General features: G+C 35.9%; 1 protein-coding gene across 11 annotated transcripts in view; it reads left to right on the forward strand.

Moving 5' to 3' along the window:
* Positions 1-20,528, forward strand: part of Arhgef9 (Cdc42 guanine nucleotide exchange factor 9) — a 374,830-nt gene extending 354,302 nt beyond the window's left edge. For all 11 annotated transcript variants that reach the window (XM_048797209.1, XM_048797207.1, XM_048797206.1 and 8 more), the window contains 2 exons: positions 14,264-14,332; positions 17,174-20,528. In XM_048797209.1, the coding sequence (XP_048653166.1) occupies positions 14,264-14,332; positions 17,174-17,355 (251 nt within the window). In that variant the 3' untranslated portion in view covers positions 17,356-20,528. The remainder of the gene's footprint in view (positions 1-14,263; positions 14,333-17,173) is intronic.
* Positions 20,529-22,666: the final 2,138 nt, after the last annotated feature.

The raw sequence follows: 22,666 nt of genomic DNA on the forward strand, positions 1-22,666 counted from the left end.
ACACATGGGCATAGTACTAAGCTGTCATTTATAGGCAGCCAGGAAGGCAAGGTCATGAGAAGAATGGAATTCTGTGGACATGGGCTGAAGCTGTGTTCCACAGGTGGAATTTCTGTCCTCTTTGGGAGAGACCTCAGCCCTGTTTTTGAAACCTTTCATCATATTCAATCAGATCCACTCAAATTATCCAGGATATTCTCCCTTATATCTCCTTGTTTAGGGGCTTTGATTACATCTGTAAAATACCTTCATTGCAACACCTATGTCAGTTAAGGTCATACTCTAGTCAAATACATCAATAAAGCCTTCAAACTTCTTTATTAATTACTGTAAAATATTCCATAGTATTTTGTAGCAACTTATCCCCTCTTGCTAAACATTATGTTTATTTCCAGATTTTTTCCACTATAGATATTTCTGAAAACATATCCATGAATGAATCTCATTATATATTGGTGCTTTTCTTCCTGTAGGATAGATACCAAAAGTAGAATAACTGAATGTAGGAATATGAGCAGTTTGAATTTCACTATAATATAGTCTTTCATATTGAATTTTTATAAAGTTACAAAAACTACACTCCCAATATAATTTTGTAGATATTTGTTTCTTTACACCCACGCCAGCACTAAATAGCACCTATTTGTTTTCAGTATGTTGTTTGTCAACGATTAACTTTTTTTGTATGCTTGCTAGGTATTTGCAATTCTTTTGTGAATTGCTTGTTCATACACTTTATGTTTACTCTTTTTGTGTGTGTGAATATAAATTTGCTGTATTTGCAATTCTTTTGTGAATTGCTTGTTCATACACTTTATGTTTACTCTTTTTGTGTGTGTGAATATAAATTTGTGGGCTGGGGTTATAACTCAGTGGTAGAGCACCTACCTAGCATGCATGATGCCTTTGGTTCAATCCCAGCACTACAAAAAAAGATGGTATTTATAAATTTATAATTTTATAATGGATCTATATTATGGAGGGTAGCACATTATTAGTTTTGAATTTTTTCCACATATTTTCCTGAGTCTGTTACATGTCTTTTGAGTTTATGATACTTAAATTTATAAAAATTTAATTTGTTTCACTTTGCATAATGTTTTCCAGGTCCATTGATGTTGTGGCAAATGATAGGGTCTCCTTCTTTTTAAGCTTTTTGTTGCATACCTTAAATGTATACTATAACATTTAAATAAATAGAAACCTTAAAAATTTTAATTTGATTACTTTGATAAATGTCTATTTGGCTTCTAAGTTCAACTTGCATAAGTTGTTCTCTCCATGAACACTTTGCATATTTCTAAATTTCCTTTTGATATTTTTGTTTATTTTTTAGAGCTGTATTCCATCTGAAATTTACACTTTGAATATGATGTGCAGGAAGGTGTTACACTTTGTTTCCTTAAGGTGAATAACCAGTTGCACAGAATCATTTATTAAATCAATCATTTCTTTCTCACATAATTAAAATGCCAGTTTTCTTAGATAGTAGCTCTATGTACATACTTGGACTTAGACTTTCTACTCTGTTCTATTATTATATTTGTCAATTCTTGTGTCAAGACAATACTTTCAAAATCATAGTAGATTTCTGTAAATTTTAATGCCTGGTAATATGAATTCTTAGTCACTCTTCTTTCATATTGTTTCTTATCAGTTGTTAGATGTTTATTCTTTGATATCAATATCAAATTTATTTTTTTCTAGGCCCAAACAGTTTGGATTCTGATTGGCACTGTTTTAAAAATGTTAATACTTGAAGATTTGGAATTTTTATTAAGTTTTCTCATTCAGAAATATGGCCCTTTTCTCCTTTCATCCACATCTTGTTCTTATGTACTTCAGGAAAATGGTGATTTTTTAAAAAATATATTTTTAGTTGTAGTTGGACACAATACCTTTATTTAGATTTATTTATTTTTATATGGTTTAGGATCAAACCCAATGCCTCACACATGGAAGGTAAGCACTCTACCACTGAGCCACAACCCTAGCCCCCGAAAATGGTGATTTTATTCATTTGAATTTTATGCCTTTCTTCTCATGTTACTTTGGATAATTTATATTTGGCTGGGAAATCATTATTTTCTCTGGATATTCAATTTAATGCTATATATATATATTATTTTATTTTAATTATATATTATTTTATTTTAATATCTTTCATAATTGTGAGTATTGCTCTTTCATATTTCTAATACTACGAATTTTTATTTTCTCATTAGTCTTTTTATTAGGATATATTATCTGTACATCTTTATGAGGTACATTATAATAATTCAATATATGTATACAATGTGTAAGAATCAGAATAATAAGTATGTCATCTCTTCAAGCAATAATTATTTTATGAGTTGGAAATTTCATACTCTTCTAGCCATTTTGAAATATATAATAGAATGTTTTAACATATAATTATTCTACTGTGCTGAAGAACCAGAAGTAATTCTTCTACTCTAAATATATTTTGGTGCCCTTATTCAACTTCTTTCTGTTCTCCCTCCCTGACATTAGTCTTTTAATCAGGCTTATCAGGGAGCATTAATCTTTTGAAAGAACATGGTTTGGGTTTTTTTTTTAATCATTTGTGCAGTTTATTTCTATTTTTCAAAAAATTAATTTTAGCTTTTGTGTACTACTTATGCTGTATTAACTTTTTGTCACTGTGAAAAAATACCTAAGAAAATCAACTAAAATGAGGGAAAGTTTATTTTGCTCACAGTTTCAGAGGTGTTAATTTGTGGTCTCTTGGCTATCTTGTTTCCTGGTTTGTGGTGTAGGACAGCACATGGTGGAGTAAAGCTGCCCTCCTTATGGCATCCAGGAAGCAAAGAGAGGAAGGGGCTGGGATCCCAAGATACCCTTCAAGGGCATACACCCAATGACCTATTTCCTTCAACTATGCACTACCTCCTAAAGTTTCCACCACCTCTCAATAGTGAGACCAACTGGGAACCAAGCTTTCAATACACAAGCTTTGGGGGAGCATTTCAGATCCAAATGATAACATTCTGCCCTGATCCCTGAAGCCTCCTGTTCATCTCATAATGCAAAATGCATTTAGCCCATCTATATGAATTTCTAAAGTCTCAACAGTTCCAGCATTGCTTAAAAGTCCAAGTCCAAAGTCTCCCCTGAGATTCAGGCAACTCTTTGCTATGAGATCCTGTGAAAATAATTTAAAAATGCAAATCACATATTTTCAACATACAATGACATGAAAGGTATAGGGTAAACTTTCCTGTTGTGGAAGTGAGAGAAGGGACCAAAGCAAAACTGAAACCCAGCAGAGAAAATCTTAAATCCTACAGCTCCATGCCTACAATCCAGGGTATGTGCCCGCAAGTACATTGGCAGCCCTACTCTTACAGACTTTCTGGCTGAAACCCACATGGCCATTCTCTTGGCCTGACTCTGCTCATATCCATGGCTCAGTAGACCTGCCATGTTCCTGGCATCTATAACTTTCTGGGATTTCCATTGCAACTCCAGCTTCACTCTCACAGCTTCACCCTTCACCCTCTAAGGAACTTCCCATAAGGACTCTATCCCTACCACATAACGCTTGGCCCCTTAGACTTTCCTTTGAAATCTTTGTAAAGGCCTCCACAACCCCATAGCTCTTGAATTCTGCATGCCAGAAAACCATTGCCACATGGTTGACAAAAATGTCTGCCACCAAATTGAGCAGTAGCCAAGACTTCTAGGACCATGACTGTAGCAACCTCCGAGCGCTTAGAAATCTCACCACCATGAAATGAATACATGGGAAACAACTTACTAGGCAACTCTGTAGCTACAGTGTGCCCAAGTCTATTTTCTCAAATTAATGGTTTACACTTTACACTTTCACACTTTTGAGCCTTTGGGGGGCATGTCCTGCTTATTCCTGAGATGCCCTCAAGGGGTCTTTCCTGGTAATCCTGTGCAAATTACTTGGCTTCCTTTTAATGGCAAGTTTAAACCATTCCCATTGATTGCACCTTTACAAAGCCTTCTTTTATGACCAAGTTGAAGTTTTAAAAATCTTTCCACTCTTTTTTTTTCCTATCTTGATTCTCACTGTAAATCCGTCAGTAATACACATGCCACAGGCTGAATACTATATTGCCTTGAAATTTCCTGGGCCATATTGATTAGACTATTACCCTTAAACTCAGCCTTACATAAAATCTCAGGGCATGAACAAAATGTAGATAAGTCCTTTGTTAGAATGTAACATGAATGGCCTCTAGTTCAATTCACAATAGACTCCCCATTTCCATCTGAATCTTCATTAGCACCATCTTTACTATTTGCATTCTTATCTGTAGTATGGTCTGCTGAGCTCCCATAAGACTCACCCATTTAAGCTCTGCTTACAGCATTCTAAGATTTTTATATCCTGCTTTTTCAAACCTTTCCACATTCCTCCTGAAAACCAGTTCCAAAAGCTTCTGAATCACATGGTCAGATACAGACGCAGGAACAGCCCCACTCTTAGTACCAATGTTCTATGTTAATCAGCTTTCAGTTGCTGTGACAAAATAAGAGAAAATAAACATTGTTGATTTATTTTGACTCATGATTTCAGAGGTTTCAGTCCATAGTTATTGGTTCCATTGTTTCTGGGTGTGTGGTAAGGTAGAACATCATGGAAGAGAGCATGTGGTAGAATAAAACTGCTCAACTTATGGTAGTCAAGAAGCAAACAGATACAGAAGGGGTCTCAATATACTTTTAAGGGAATGCCCCCAATGACCTACTTCCTTAAACTAATCATAACATCCTAAGGTTAACACAGCCTCCAAATAGTGCCATCAGGTAGGGATGACACCTTCACCATATGATCTTTTGGATGACATTTGAGATCCAAGTCATAACATGATTTTTAGTTATTTATTTTATATTTTTCCATTTTCATTGCTACAATAAGTGATTAGTTTTAATTTTGAAAAATGATAAAACCATTGTAGTATGCATTTTCCTTTGGTTAAAGCTGTTACTACATCTGTAGAGCTGGGGTTGTGGCTCAGTGGTAGAGTGTTTGCCTAACACGTGTGAGGCCCTGGGTTCTATTCTCAGCACCACTGTTGTGTCCATCTACAACTAAAAATACTTGAAAAACAAAATGTTATGGTGGTAAAGCTGTTGCAACATCTGATAGATTTTGATATGATGTGTCATTTTTATTCATGTTCTATATAATTTGTGATTTCTGGTTTCTTCTGACCTAAAGATTTTTTCAGAAGACTTCAGTGTTTCAGATGAGATTTCTAATCATACTCTTATCTCTCCCTTTATAAATGACTTGTCCTTTCTTTCTTGAAGTCGGAAACAGTCTTTTATCCTTGATGTTCAGGAATTTTACTCACAAATCAACATCCAGGTGTCTATGTATCCTAATTGTGCCTGGATTGTGGCAAGAACTTTTTCCTCTTTTCAACAATTATGGCTTACGTTTACTCAAGTTTTTGATTATTTATTTTTGGTGCATATTAACCCAGAAAGGTGGGTTTCATTCTGCCATATTCACCCATACATAAGAACATAATTTTATCATTTTTATTCCCCAAAACACCTCCCCCACCTTACCTTCTCTGATCACTTTCCTTTACCCTAGTGGTTTTCCTAATGCTTTCACGGCATTCCTATATTTCCTTTCTTTTCCCTCTAGCTTCCACATATGAGAGCAAACATAATTTACTGAGTCTAACTTATTTCACTCAAAATATGGTCTCAAGTTCCATCCCTTTTGTAACAAATGACATAATTGTTTTCTTTTTTATGGCTGACTAAAACTCTTTTGTATATCTATATATTTTCTTTATCCATTCATCTGTTGATGGATACCCAGAATAATTATATAACCTATTAAGAATTGTACTATGAAAAATGTAAATATTCATGCATCTATAAAATATGATGACTTTATTTTTTTCTTTATAAATGCAAGGAATGGTATAGATGGATCATGTTTGTTATATTTTCAACTTTTTGAGGAATTTAAATACTGATTTCCATATTGGCTATATAATTTCCATTCCTGTCAACACTGTATAAGCATTCTTTATTCTCTTCATTATTGCCAGAATTTATAGTTATTTGTATTCCTGAAGCTTGCCATTCTAACTGAAGTGAGATGATATTTCAGTGTAGTATTGATTTGCATTTCCATTATTGCTGATGATGTTGAATATTTTTCATATCATTATTGGCAATGTGCACTTATTCTTTGAAAGTATCTGTTCAATTTATTTCTCCATTTATCAATTGGGTTGTTATTTTGATGTTGAGTTTTTAAAGTTCTTTATAAATACTGGATATCATTTCTCTGTCAGCATAGTAGCTGGTAAGGATTTCTCCCATTCTGTAGACTCAGAAGCTTTTTTTATTTTATTTCATCCCATTTCATGATTATCTATTTCCTGAGCTATAGGGTTTATTCAGGAAGTCTTTGTCTAAACCTATATGTTGAAGAATTTTCCCTATTATTTATTCAGTAATTATAAAGATTCTAGTCTAATTCTTAGGTTTTTGATAATTTTTGTACAGGATAGAGATAGGGATCTAGTTTCTATTTTTCTAGTTTCATTTTTCCCAGCACTGCTTTTTAAAGAGATGGCCTTTTCTCCATTGTATGTTTTAAACGCCTTTGTCAAGAATCAGATAATTGTATCTTTGTGGATTTGTTTTTGTGTCTTCTATTCTGTTCCATTAGTCTACATGTCTGTTTTTATGCCAGTTTTTGTTAACTACAACTATGTTGTATATTATGAAGTTGGATTGCTAAGCCTCCCACGTTGTTCTTTTTTCTCGGAATCACTTTGGATCTTCTTTTTTTTTCCTATATGAATTTTAGGATTGATTTTTCTTGTTCTGAGAACAATATGATTGGTATTTTGATGAATATTGCATGGACTCTGCAGATTGCTTTCAGTAATATGGCCATTTTAACTATTTTAACTAATTCTGCCTATCTCTAGGCATGGAAAGACTTTCTATCTCCTGGTATCTTATTTAGTTTCTTCTTACAGCATTCTGAAATATTTTTTATAAATCTCTTTTACATATATGGTTACATTAATTCCTAATTATTTTATTTTTTGAAGCAACTTTAAATGGAATTATTTTTCTTTCAATATTGGTATATAGAAAAGCTATTGATTTTTGTATGGTAATTTTGTGTCCTGTTACTTTTCTGGATTTGTTTTTCAGATCTAGAAGTCTTCTGGTGGAACTTTTAGGATATTCTAACTACAGGATCATATCTGAAAACAAGGATAATTTGACTTCTTCCTTTCCTATTTGTGTCCCTTTTCTTTTTCTTACATAGTTCCTCTAGCCAATATTTCAAGTAATATATTGAATAGGACTGGTAATAATGGACATCCTCCTCTTGTTACTGATTTTAGAAGAAGTGTTTTCAAATTTTTCTGCATTCAGTATGATGTTGATTTTAGGTTTGTCATATATAGTCCTTAAGATGTTGAGGTGTGTTTCTTTAATCCTTACTTACATCAGTGTCTTTATCATGAAGTGGTATTGTAATATGTAGAAGTCTTTTTCTGAATCTATTGAGATTATTACATGATTTTTGTGCTTGGTCCTATTTATATGGTATATTTCTTTTATTTATTTGTGCATGATGAAACATCCTTGAATCCCTCAAATTAAACTGAGGATCATTTATGATCTTTTAAATTGATTGTTGAATTTGATTTGCTAATATTTTATTGAGGATTTTTGTATATATGTTCATCAAATATATTGGTCCATAGTTTTCTTTCCTTGAAGTGTTATTTTTTGATTTTGTATTCAGAGTGATGCTGACTTCATAGAATGAATTTGGAAGTGTTCCCTGACTTTGTATTTCATGGAACAATTTGAGAAACATTTGTGTTAGTTATTCATTAAAGGTCTTCTAGAATCAGCTATAAATCCATCTGGTCCTGAGCTGTTTGTTGGAAAACTTTTTGTTACTATTTCAATTTTATTGCTTGTTATTGGTCTGTTTAGATATTATATATCCTCTTGGTTCAATTTGGTTTGGTCATATATCTAAAACTTTATCAATTTCATCTAGATTTTCCAATTTATTGCAATGTAAAATTTCAAATTCATCCGTAATGATCATATGAATTTCAGAGGTGTCTATTGTAATATCTCTTTTATTCTCTAAATTTACTAATTTGAGTACCCTCTGTCTTCATTTTGGTTTGATTTACTAAACATTTAATCTCTTATTTTTCTTTAAAAGAGAACAAGCCCTTTATTTTATTGATCCTTGTATTGTACATTTATTCTCTATTTCATTAATATCTTTGTTATTTCTTTCCTTCTGTTGGTTTTGGGGATGTTTTGTCCTTGTTTTTCTAAGACCTTTATATATAACATTAAGGATTTTTTTGAAGAGAACTTCATGATTTTTTTTTAATGTAGTCCCTCATGGATTAAAACTTTCCTCTTAGAACTATCTTTTCTGGCATTTTGTATTTATATTCCTGTTCAATTATAAGAATTTTTAAATTTCTACCCCAATTTCCTCAGTGATTCATTCATCATTCGAAAATGTATTCCTTAATCTCTATTTGTATACTTTCTGTAGTTTTTCTTACTGTTGTTTTCTAGTTTCATTCCATTATGATCTTATGCCATGAAGACATTATTCAACTTTTTTTGCATTTGCTAAAACTTCCTTTTTGGCCTTTTATATGATCTATATCTTTTCAGGATATTCTATGAGTACCTGAAAAGAACCTATATTCAGTTGTGATTTGATGAAATATTCTGTCAATGTTAGTTAAGTCCATTTGACCTTTAGAAGTATTTAACCCATTAGTATCTTTATTTTATATCTGGTTTACCCATTAGTGAGAAATGTGTATTGATGTTACCCACTAGTAGTATAAGGAGTCCTGTCTGAGACTTTGTGTCACTTAGTATTTGTTTGATGAGATTAGGTACACTTATAGGTACACTGATATTCAAGGTATAAATATTTATAATCACCATATTTTCTTGTTGGTTTGTTCTCTTTACTAATATGTAGTGACCACATTTTTCTCTTCTGATTAATTTTGGCTTGAAGTCTGCTTTGCTGGAATGAGAGAAGCTATTTTTCAGATTCCATTTGCATGTAATGTCAATTTCCTGCTTTCACTTTCAGTCTGTGGATCTTTGCCAATGAGATGTGTTTCTTGTAGGCAACATGTTGCTGGGTATCATTTTGTAAACCAACATGCCAACCTATGTCTTTTAATAGGAGAATTGAGACCATTTACATTTAGTGATAAAAGAGAGCTATGTATTATTTCCTGTCATTTTCTTTTATTTCTGGTGTTTGGTTCCATCATAATTATCTTTTGTTTATTTACTCTTATAATGTCTTTAGTTTCTTTTGTAATCTTCTGTGTGTAGACTTCCTTTCAGTATCATTTGTGATGCTGGATTACTGGTTATGCATATATATGTTTAGCTTATGCTTTTCTTATAGATTTTTATTTTTCTTTGTATTCTGGAAGATAATGTTGCTAAATATAGCAACTTACTTGGCAGTTTTTCTTTAAGAGCTGAAGTATATCATTCCCAGCCCTCTGATCTTTAGGGTTTCTATTGAGCTGTCTGCTGTCATTATGATTGGTTTGCATTTTATAAGTGCCTTGGTGTTTCTCTGTTGCAAACTTTAAAAATTCTCCTTTTTTCTATATTTTGGTAATGTAACTCTGATGTGTTGTAGAGAGGTTATTTTCTGGTCTTGTCTATTCAGGGTTCTAAATGCCTCCACTATCTGAATGTCCATCACATTCCCAAGGTTTCTGAAATTTTCTATTATTTCACAGAATCTGTTTTCAGTGCCATTAACCTAATCTCCTCTTCTTCCTCAATACCTATGAGCCTAAATTTAAGTCTCTTAATGTTTCCCCATTGTTCTTGTATAGTATGCTCATAGTTTCTATTTTTTATTCCATCTGAATATTCAAATTTGTAACTCTTGTCCACAAGCCCTGTAATTCTTTCTTCTACTTGATCTAGTGTATTAGAGAGACATTCAATTGAGTTTTTTACTTCACTCATTGTGACCTTCATTTATAAAATATTTGTTCAGTTCTTTTCCATAATCTCTTTATTAAAATGATCTTTCGTATTCTGTATTGTCTCTATTACTTCCTTCCATACTTCTTTTAATTCATTGATCATTTTAACATTTAGCTTTTAAAATTCTTTGTCAGGTATTTTCTTCACTATCCATGGATTTAGTATTAGGAGTTATGAATTTATGTTGCTATGTTGATAACTGCATATGTATTGTGAAGACTATGTCTTCCATTGTTCTTTGAGAACCTTTTATTGAGATGCCTTCTCCTTATAGTGTTTCCCATGCTGTGGATTTATCTCAGTATTCAAACACTCACTTAACATGTCCAAAATGCTCTGTTCAGTCTCCAGCACTGCTTTGAGAAGAGTGAATAACCCCCAGTAACTGATGATTCAAAAGCAAATTGTATCATAAACTATAATAAAAACTATTTGGAAATGTTTTCTAGAACTATACTAACCAGAAAGAAGAAATAGAAGAAATGAGGAGTAATAAAATGGGAAAGTATGAATGGTTAGGTAATAAAGAATATAAAATTAGCCAGGCATAATGGCATATTTTTTTTAAAGAGAAAGAGAGAGAGAGAATTTTTTTAAATATTTATTTTTAGTTTTCTGCGGACACAACATCTTTATTTGTATGTGGTGCTGAGGATCGAACCCAGGCTGCATGCATGCCAGGAGAGCACGCTACCTCTTGAGCCACATCCCCAGCCCATAGTGGCATATTTATGCAATCATAGTTAGTGGGGAGGCTGAGGCAAGATTATGGAAAGCCCAGGCCAGCTTGGCACTTGCAGGAAGACACCATCATAAAATTAAAAGTTAAAAATGAAAAGGGCTAGGGATACAGGTCAGCAGCAGAGTGCCTCTGAGATAAAGCCTTTGTACTGATTGAGGAAAAAAAAAACAGTAAAATTAAAATTTTAAATTACATGAAAAATGGAAAGATAAGGGGGAAACAATAAAAGCTAAAAAATTAGTACAACAACAAATCAAGAATAAGAAAAGAATGTACAATTAATTTTGAACTACACAGAACATAGAAAAGTGAAAGAAGATACAGCTTAAGCAGAAAGTTTTATAAATACATATGCATGCGTGTGTATGAAACAAAAACAAAATAAAAATGAAAGACAAAAGGGAGGTGAAGAGGTATAGAAGATGAAACTAAGAGAAAAGCAAAGTTGAAAAGGATAGTATAGAAATAAGAAAAAAGAGTAAGTCCAATTAACAAATTAAAAAGCAAATTTTTATGAAATTACCAAGTCACAATTAATGAGGGGGATTGAAAGTAACCAACAAAAGCCAGGCATGGTGGTGCATGCCTATAATCCCAGCAGCTCAGGAGGCTGAGGTAGGAGGATCATGAGTTCAAACGCAGATTCTGCAACCTAGTGAGACTCTAAGCAACTTAGCTAAGACCCTGTCTCAAAACAAAATAAATAAATAAATAAAAGGGCTAGGGACGTGGCTCAGTGGTTAAGTGTCCCTGGGTTTAATCCTCAGTATCAAAGACAAAACAAAACAAATAAACAAAAATCTAACCACCACAAAAATCTATGCAAGCAAAATGAAAAAGGATAGTTGAAAAGAAAAGATTTTTACTTGCCCAGGTAGGTGCAGTGCAGACACTTTTAGGGGACTTCTGATTTAGGAATCCACGAGGTATTGGAGAAGTGCCAAATGTTCAAGCCACCATGGTTTGACCTCTGAAAGTCTCTGGATTTGGTGGAGGCAACAATGATGCCCCCTCATGTCATTCTGCATAGAAGTTCCTTAGCAGGCCACATGCCAGAGATTTCTCTGGTGGCCCAAGATTTGTGTAGCCCAGAGGCCAATACCTATCCTGGCACTGGCGATGACTATATGCTTGCATGATAAAGTCATGTACGTCTCACCTTGGCTCCACTGAGGTAGTCCTAAATTTTTTTCTATGGGTTCACTTACTTAGCAGCCCTTTGCCACTTGAAGTAGATGATGGTGGGACATCTCCACCTGAGCAGTGGCTTTGTGTGTCCTTGAGACTGGGTAAAGGAGTGCGCCCTGATCCAGTTCTGCCTTTGCCACAGCCACAGCCCCTCTCTCACCATGGCTCCACTCCCAGCTCACTGCAACCTCACTGTATATAATTCTGTCATTCTCTCCTGCAAAATTTGCTGCAGGAGCAAGAATGAGAAGATGCTGGAATTTAGCTTTTATCATGTTGCTAGCTATTAATTAGCAAATTAAAAAGCTAAGGCATGACCTTCATAAATGGCTTCTTGTCATTGTATTCCACTTACAAATTAAGAAAAGTGAAACACTCCCCTTATATCAGCCTACTGTGCAGCTTTTGTATCTGTCCATGCTAAGATTTTCTTCTATTTTCAAAGTAATTTTATCAAATCTCTCTCTTTTCTCTTTGTTATGTATGGCACCCCCTTCTCCACTGTCCCAGAAGGACATGTCTATTATTTTTTATTATTTCTATTTGTTTTTTTAACTCCTCCTGAAACATTTCTGTATATACATTTTCTGTTCTAAGTGACTTATCTTTTAACTCATTATTCCTTCCCCCATATTTTTGCTTTTGGTTATGGTTTTTCCCATTTATAACCATAATTTGTTTAAACATACTCCATTTAATAGACTCTTAACCTATGTTCTTAATATTTTTGCTACTGTATTATGTGATATGCAGCTTTGTAGCTAAGTCTTGTTTTTATTTCTCCCAGATACATGATATTTATATATTTTATGAAGTACATTGTGATGTTTGATTCCTGTATGCATTGGGTAATGACCAATTCAGGGTAATTAGCATAAAAAAACATCTTAAATTTTATTATTTCTTTATGTCAAGTACATTCAAAATACTCTTATCTAACTATTTTCTATGTAAATGCATTTTTGTGTATATTCATAAGATAAATATATACAGTTCTGTAGAATACCAGAACTACATATTCCCTTCTAACTATAAATTGTGCCCATTTACCACCCTCTACACATCATCTCTCCCCTCTATTCTTCCCAATTTTGGTAACCATTTTTCTACTTTCAGCTTCCTTGAGGTCAGTTTTTTTAGATGTGAATGTGATCACACACTGTTTATCTTTTTGTGCCTAACTTGTTTCACTTAACATAATGTCTTCTAGGTCCAGCCATTCTGTCAAAAATGACAGAATTTCATCATTTTTATGGGTTAATAGTATTCTATGATGTATATATGCCACATTTTCTTTATCTATTCATTCAATGATGGACACTTAGGTTAAATCCCTATCCTGGCTGTTTGGAATAGCACTGCAGTAAACATATGAGAGCAGGTGGCTCTTTTACATGCAAATCTAAAAGCTTCTGCACAACAACAGAAACAACCAGCAGAGCCAAGAGACAGCCTACAGAATGGGAACAAATATTTGCCACTATACATCGAACTAGGTATTTATATCTAGAATTTATAAAAAACTCAACTCAATAGCAAAAAATATCATAATAATGCAGTTAAAACATGGGCTAAAGATTTGAATAGGCATTTCTCAAAGGAAGACATTCTGATGGCCTATAATATATATAAAAAAATGTTCAACATCACTTGAGGTCAGTTTTTTTAGATGTAAATGAAATCACACACTGTTTATCTTTTTGTGCCTAACTTGTTTCACTTGACATAATGTCTTCTAGGTCCAGCCATTCTGTCAAAAATGACAGGATTTTATCATTTTTATGGGTTACTAGTATTCTATTCAACATTATCAGAAAAATGCAAATCAAAACCACAGTGAGATATAACCTTACCCTGGTTTAGCTATTATCAAAATGAAAAATAACAAATGCTGTTGGGAAGGCACAGAAAGGGAATTCTTACACACTGTTGGTGAGAATGTAAGTTAGTATTGTCATCATGGAAAGCAGTATGGAGGATCCTCAAAAAACCTAAAACTAGAAGTACTATGATCCAGTAATCCTACTACTCAGTATATACACAAAGGAAATATACATAAGACTTTATCCAACTTTCTAATGAATGTCCTATAAAGGAATTACTGGGTTAAAGACAATGACCTTTTGTGTTTCAGAATATATGATAACAAAAGACATAAATCTTACAAAGTTGTTTTTACATAAAAGCTTTATTATTTTATACATTAAAGAAAGGAATATATTTCTGGTAACAAATTCTTGCATTTCTCTTTTTTAGGCTTTGAAATTTCTGAAAATCAGAAAAGGCAGGCTGCAATGACTGTGAGAAAAGTTCCTAAGCAAAAAGGTAAATCGGTCTTTACTCACTTAGTCCTCTCATTTTCTGAGTGACATTTACAAAGATGTAAGCTATGTTCTTTAATAGTTCTAGTCCCCTTTACATACTGGGTATCATTTGGAGTGCTGGGATAGTTATTAGATTCCCAGGTGTCCCTGATAACAGGTAGAAAATTGTCTCAAAGTTTTTTAACACTCAGTAGTGAATGGTACAGTGTAATCGTGTCCAAAGAAAGCTAATTGGGTACAAAAGCAAAACCTTTTTCTATTTTTACTTAAAAATATAAGAAATTTTACTAATAATTTAGAGACAGAAAAAAAGGAGATATGTATACACACAAACACATACACACAAACACATACATATAAGGTTGTGTGTTCAACTTTCTTTCACTTGTCTAGGGGCACTTGCCAAATCAGGAGTCCCAAATCAGAATGGGGAATTTTAAACTTAACTAAGTACTTAAAAAAGAAAAATGCACAGAAAATCTATTTAAATATGAAATGAAGCTTTATTTTCTGTTTATCATGAACCAAAACAAAACTAAAACACTTAGCTGAGCAAAAGGAAGAACAGTCATCTGCTAATTGGAGTTTTCATTCATTATCTGTTTCTTTATATAAGTTCTGTCATTTCATCTTTATCGTAACCCTAAGATGGGCTCTATTAGCCCCGTTTCTTAGATGAAGAAATTAAGGGTCTTCAAAGTGAAATGACTCTGAACCTAAATGAGTTTGACTCCTCTCTATCTCAGAATCTTGCTAGGAAAGAAGAGCTCACTTTATTGTCTCTCCTCAATTACTGAGAGCTGTGTCTATTACTGACTGCTGTTGACACTGTCTCCAGTGGTGGATCATTTTAAGGAGACCTCATTTTTCCCAGGTCCACCCTTCTGCTTTCTTAGTGGGCTTTCTGGTTTTGAATGAATCACTGTACAAAAATTATCAGATTCAAGTTGCCTGAAATTCCAGCAACCATATAAAGCACCCCTAATTATTTCCAATGAAACACTCTTTGAGGAGGCCTAGTGCCTGTAAATATCTGATTTTCAATTAAGTAATACATCTTGCCAGGCCCCTCTGACAAGACATGCCTTCCTTTCAACTGCTTTTATTACTTCTGCTCTTTGGAGGCCCTCATTGGATGTTTCTTTGTCATACAAAAATGATTGCCTTTAGGGAATTAAGCCAGCCACCAATTTTAGGGTTTAAATATAAGAGATGTTATGTAGCAATCTGGAGTTAATAAGGATCTTGTCTGCATTTACAGAACTCTCTGTGAGAGAATGACTTTTTCCTCAGATAGAGATGTGAGCAAAACATAGTACTAGCCAGCTGGAGAGCCCTCAGGCTACAAAAGCGATACTGTACTTGCAGCCTGCCTCTATCTCCTGAAGGTTCTCGCCTTCTGAGCTTCTCTCACTCTACTGTCCCTAGTACACAGACAATCATGGAGATGATAGATTGATACTGCATTATCCCAGCCCAGATTCCCTCAAGCATATCTGTGACTGGCTGGTATTTTCATGAGAATACTTTAAACACAATAAGATAACCAACCAGAAGACAGTCCTAAATCATAGTAAGCCTTTGGGTCAGGTTCCTCCATTACCCTATCTAATCTCCAGACTATCCCTTTCAGGTCCTCAAATCCCAGTGTCTTAAACACGGTTTACCCATTTTTCTTACCTTAAAAGAAATTCTAAAATATTTAAAGAAACTCATAAAGCTTTGAGACAGCTTATGATCCTCCTCCCATTCTATTTTTGGTCTTCAAGATCTTCCTAGTCTAGGGCTAAGGTGATTGATATATTTCTTAAGACCCAAAGGAGCTACACAAGTGGAAGTGAATCTAGGAATTCAGTGGTTATAGTACATATATGGAAAGAATATGAAGAGTTTTTTTTAGACACCCAGGAATGCTAGCCTTCTTTCCTTCCATTGACCCCTCCATAGAAATTACAAGTGGACATTGTCAAGATGTCTCCAGCCTGGCTTGGAGAATAGCAAAGAGGAACTGATTTATCTNCCACCTCCCTCCTCCCCTCCCCTCCTCTCTCTCTACCTCCTCCACTGTATAACCCTGAGGGTCTCCTTCTATTACCATGCAATTTCCCTTCTCTCTCCCTTTCCCTCCCACCTTTCGTCCCTGTTTAATGTTAATCTTCTTCTCCTGCTCTTCGTCCCTACTCTAATAGACGAATGGATAAAAAAAATGTGGCATTTATACACAATGGAGTATTACTCCGCATTAAAAAATGTCAAAGAGCTTTTCATTTTACCTTTGCTTTTCCCACTGACTTGGTTTCAAAAATTGACATACAGCTTCTTGGAAGTTAGATACTGTATTCCTGGTTCATCAACCCAAATAAATTTGTCAACACAGAGATCCCCAAGGACATGATCACAACTTCATCTCCAGAGGCTTTAGGCCCAGCCCAAAATCAACTAAACACCCTAGAATAAATAAAACAATCTTGAGAAAGAAGAATAAAGTAAGAATAATCAATTTACCCATTTTCAACATTCATTATATAGTTATAGTTACCAAGATAATATAGTTTTGGCAGAGGGATAGACATATTAGATCCATTTAATAGAACCCAGAAATTGACCTCCAATCAAAAAATCTGAAACGTGAAATACAAGCATTTGTATATCTGAAATTTTTGATGCAGGAAAGTTTCAGATTTCAGAGCTATTCAGATTTTCAGATTAAGAATGCTCAGTATGTACCAGTTCACACACTCTTGAAACTTTTCTACTCTGAATTGTCTGCCCGGGGTAGTCGCTAGGTGATTTGAAAACCCTGTTGGTATTTAACTTATAACCTTTTTCTTTGATCTCCTAGGTGTCAACTCTGCCCGCTCAGTTCCTCCTTCTTACCCACCACCACAGGACCCATTAAACCAGGGCCAGTACCTGGTCCCTGATGGCATCGCTCAGTCACAAGTCTTTGAGTTCACCGAACCCAAGCGCAGCCAGTCACCATTCTGGCAAAACTTCAGCAGGTTAACCCCCTTCAAAAAATAATAACTACAGGGAGGCAGATGATTTTAAAATAAAGTAAATAAAATTATATTTATAGATGGACCTTTTTTCGGAGAAGCACTGTTGAAAATTTATATATATATATATATATGTGTGTATATATATATATATAAAATATATGAACATATATATACACACACAGACCCTGAATATACACATGTGTGTGTGTGGGCATGTGTGTACGCACATACTCACACACACTCACACACACACAAACACACACACACACGCACACATATACAAACATACATATATACACACACAGAGAAGGACCAAAAAACATTTTCTGTTGTTTTGGGGAAGTGAAATCTGTAATTGGTAGGAAGAGGTACAAATGACTTTCAAACCCTAACCCTTCTTAAAAGTTTTCAGTTCTTAACCTGTTCCCCTCCTCTTTTCTTTTCAGAAATTAACATTTCTATTTGATTTTTTCCTGTTAAGATAATCTCTTTGCTCCTCTGTGAGTGATTCATTGACTTGTCATTATTACTATAGATGTACTTGTATTTCTTATCTGATGATACCAATGCTGATGAGTTTTGAATTTAATTTGATATGGTGGGTTTGGGATTTCTTTTTTCCATCTTTCACTTCTCACGGACGAAGGGAGGAGTCCCATCTCCTCTCCCTCAGCCAACCATCTGCAAATGTTCCTGTAGCCCTTCAGTTGCCCCAAACAGCCTTTTCCCAGAAACCTCTGTCCACAGTTGTGCCAGTCTGGACATGCTTTGTTGTGCCCTGTGACATAACTGCTTGGTATTTCTATTGCTTTCACTGTGTTATAGGTGTTATGGAGAGATACAGAACCAAACACAAGGAAGGGAGCATCTGTTCAGGGAACATTCTTCATTTGGGCTATTTCTTCTAGCACTGGGGATTCCCATGTTGCAAATCTGCTGAATCATTGCAGTTGTGCATCTGGGAGTTAGTTTGGGCCGACTAGTGTCTTTTTCAAGTCCCCTTTATAATGAAATATCCTCTTAGGCCTGTCTCCCCTCTAGCCCAATAGAAGTTCTGAACTGGAAGCAAAGAGGTTGAGACTCTGCCTCCTGGGGGAAGGAAATATCTTTATTCCTTTCGCCCACTACCAAGTAGGTGTAAGGTAAGGCAGGGCTCCCTACAACAATCAGTTCAGTGTTCTGGTCATCCCTGCTCCCATTTGTAGATTCTTAAGGCAGCATGGATAGGAGTCTATGGAGAGGTTCAAGATAGAACCCACTTGACCAAGATCATCAGCTGCCTTTAAATTAATCTGGACAGAATCTAAGGCTGATAGAACATCTTACAGGATAAAACAGGGAAGATCATGGAAAGAGAGAGCCTTCATCTAAGATATTGTACCTGCGGTTCCTACCACCCCAATTGTGTAAGGCTTCCCCTGTTGTTACTGGATTGCATGGACAATCTTCCTTGGCTCCTTTTTTCCACTTTCCCTGGCTTTTCTTCTTTCTCCTGCCTTCCTGGCATAGGAGGATTGCTGGTGTTGGCATAGTTAAAACAGTTATGGCATCCAAAGAAGGCCCTGTTTCTAAGATCCTCCTATCCCAGGACATTTGAGGCAAATGAGTGAGGGGCCCAGGGATATTTTTCCTCATGGACAAAGGGTCTGAGACACAGATGCTATCCTCAGGATCATTTCTTGTAGGTGTTCCACATGGACAGAACTAACTACTCCCCCAAAGAAGCAGGATCCCTGTGGGTGTAGGAGTACATGTTCTTCCTCCCCACGTGGCCCTTTGCATGGATAGACTTTGAACAACAAGGATAATGGGATAAAAAGGAGTGATAATGGGCCCTACTGTGCAAAGCCACTGTAGCCAGGAATCTGAAGATTGAGTCTGTCCTGGACCCCATAGGAGAAGACTACATCACAAAAGGACCTCATCTCATCAAGCAGCAGTCATGGCTGCATGAGGGCTTCCTCATAGCTGGCTTGGTCAGTTTTGTGTCTCCTGACCCAGGCCAGACCCTACACAGCCTAGGAAACTTTCCCCTGTGAGAATTAAATTACAGGCTGTTGAAATTTTCATTCCACCACAGCCAAGTCAGACTTACAGAGTTAAGTCAAGGATGAATCTGAGCTGAGCTGAGAGCCAGGGCTCGGGACTGGCCACCATGCTCAGTATATGACCATCTACTTAAGCCCCCTTTTCAAGGACCCTGGTGTCCAGAACCCAAGCTAAAATGTCCTCTCTGGCAAATAAAGTGTGTTTCAGTTGCTATGCAGACCTCCCCTTTGTATACCTCCTTTTCCTACTTTCCACTCCTCCTTACTAGGCTTGGCCTTGACATGCTTCTCCAGGGATTGGGAGCACATCATGAGGAGATGCTTGGACAAGTCTCTGAGCCTATAGCACCTATCAAATGAGTGGGCCAGTGACTCTCATCTCCTTCCCCTCCCTGGGGCCTGTACCCAGGGCTGTAGGATCAGGGATATCACCTCTTACCCCCCCCTTCTACTCTGCCCAACCCACTGGCATTATCAGATGCCAATATTTTATGAGAGAAAAAAAAAGAAATCATCTCTCCATGGGTTGGAATGTCCCCTCTACTTATGGCAACAAAGCAGACCAGTGTCCAATAGCTCAAAGGGGAGCCCAATAATAACTTGGGCTCAAAATCTAAATTTATTGTATCCCCACAGCAATGCCATCCCCACAAACTCTGTAATTCTCCAATTTCTGCATGGCCCTGAGCTCCTGTTTCCTCAACTCAGTTAGGCCTGGATTTGCTCTGTAAAACACTTTCCTAGTATGTTCTATGGGCCCTGCTGTGGGGAGGTCCTAATACAGAAATTAAACTCTTCTTTCTCTCTCCTTCTTTCCCCCTTTCTATATGTGTATATCTTTAATGGATCTATTAAGGACAACAACAAGAGAGTTCTAACAATTCTAGTGTGAAGCCAAATAGTGATCTTTTAGTGCTTTGGGGGTGGGGTGGGCTGGGGTGAATAGTTGGGCAACAGTGATTTTGATTACCCCTGCTGCTCTGCATTTGCCAGTTTATTCTTTTGTTTCTACTATCTGACTGTTTGACCCTGTCAAACAAGTGTCAAAGTTGTGTGTTAAAAATGTTTAATAACAAAACAAGATGTTGTAATGACACAAAGCCTTATGAAAATATTTATGGAGTTCAATAAAAGAAGTAAAAAGATACCTTCAGGCACAGCTCTCATGCCTTTTTGTGCGTGTGAATGTGTGTGAGTTTTTTTTTTTTTTTTTTTTGCCAATTGCAAAATAAGGGAATTTGCCTGGTGTGGGACAGCTAACCTCAAAAGCCTTGACCTTCCAGACCTGCCATTTCATTTCCAGGCATCCCATGGATTTTCTGTGACCTTATATGTTCATTCTGGAAGATTAGACCACAAGAACCCAATCTGAACCTGTAGGCAGAGGCATTTCAAATGTTTTTATGGATGGCATTATCTTTCATGTCAATTGACTTTTTGATAAAACTTTGACCATTGCTGACCTTGTTCCTTTTCCTTGTAGCTACAAGTCTAATGCCTGCCTTGGGAATTCACAGGAGCTTAAAATCTGCCTTTTGAACCCAATCAAAGGTCATATCACTTAGGAATCCCCTTCTCCAATTTCCTTCATAAAGCCTTTGGTCTTTTCTCCTCTGTGGTAAAGATCCTTCTTTATCTGTCCCTCAGAGGGGTAGAGTGACTGTACTATTTTTTATAACATGGTGTTTCCTGCATGCACATGATTCTTGCTTTCCTTTAGGTCTCCATGTGATATCTTATGCTGCCTGTCAGAAACCCAATAATGGATCATTCTGGCACTCCCTCACCTTTCTCAGAGTAACTGAACACTAAATGCAATAAAGTGCTTATTTATTAAAAGGGTGCAGATAATTATTCCAAGCTGCAGAGTTGTCAGAGGGAATAGGCTTAGTGCCTCTAGTCTGTCTAGGCCTTGGGGATATCCCCTGTTAGACCCAAGGATTTGGAAGAAATGATAATTAAATCTTCCTCTCCTTCACGAACCTTTTCCTTTTTCCATTTCTTGGCTCTCCTCATTTAACTCTTTCTCTACTATTGCTGTTCTTTCTCTTGTCTGTCCTTTCTCCCCACCCAAATCAGCAGGACTTAACTTCTCTCAGTAGTTCATTCTGCATCTTGCCAGTTCCCAGCCTCCCCAGCTTCCAGGGGTTAAATCTCTATTACCTCCTGCATAACAAAGAGAACAGCTACAGTCTCATCTCATAAAATCAAGCAAATCACCAAAAATTATATTTGGGAAGCCCCAATATGGTTCACATAATAAATCCATATTCCTTATCACCATAAAGTATCTCTATTACATATGAACTTATTTTTTAAATTTTTTTCTTAGTTGTTGACAGATCTTTATTTTATTTATTTATACATGGTGCTGAGAATCGAACCCAGTGCCTCACACATGCCAGGCAAGTGTGCTACTGCTGAGCCACAGTCCCAGCCCATGAACTTATTTTCTAAGAGCATGTACCCCTACCTGCTCTTGGTATTATTACAAATCACGACATATTCACTGATGAGAATGTCATTTGTCTAATTACCATTTCTAATTTGTCTTCTCTAATTGTTATTTCTCCCCTGACTGAGGGCAGAGAGATTTGAAGTATCATTTTGAAGTATCCAAGTATTATTGGATTTGAAGTATCGTTTTCATTTAGAAAGGCAATGCCAATCAGGGAAGGGCCAAAGGACCATGGTCATGGCATTTCCCTTTACTTTCCTCAGAATCTTCTGAGGGGTTGATGGGTGGGGAGATTTGTCCTTGTGTATTGCTTAGTTGATCAGAAGTAGAATGGAGAAAGGAGCCTCATCACAGCTTGCAGGGAAGATCTCTACCTATAACAAGTTGACCCTGGCAATTCTGTGTTCTGGGAAAGTTCCTGTGGGTCTAGGGAGAAGGCTTATAGCTTGTCCAAAAATAATTCCTCATGGGCTGAGGTTGTGGCTCAGCGGTAGACTGCTCACCAAGCATGTGCAAGGCCCTGGGTTCAATCCTTAGCACCACATAAAAATAAATAGAGGTATTGAGTCCAACTATAGCTAAAAAATAAAATAATAATTCATCATATTTGCAGTGACATTACTATATATGGGGTCTTATTTAATACTTTTGACAACCATTTGGCAATGGGTTTACTAACTACATTTAACACAGGAGAAAACGGAGACTGAAGGTGATTAGTCAGGATTACCCAGCTTCTGAGTGTTCCTCATCTACCCTCTATAACCACTGAAACTGACCTCAAAGCTGCTGGGTCTCAGCATTGCTGGAGTGGGAGAAGGCAAGAA

Source organism: Marmota marmota, unplaced genomic scaffold (assembly GCF_001458135.2).
Source record: "Marmota marmota marmota unplaced genomic scaffold, marMar, whole genome shotgun sequence".
NCBI lineage: Eukaryota > Metazoa > Chordata > Mammalia > Rodentia > Sciuridae > Marmota > Marmota marmota.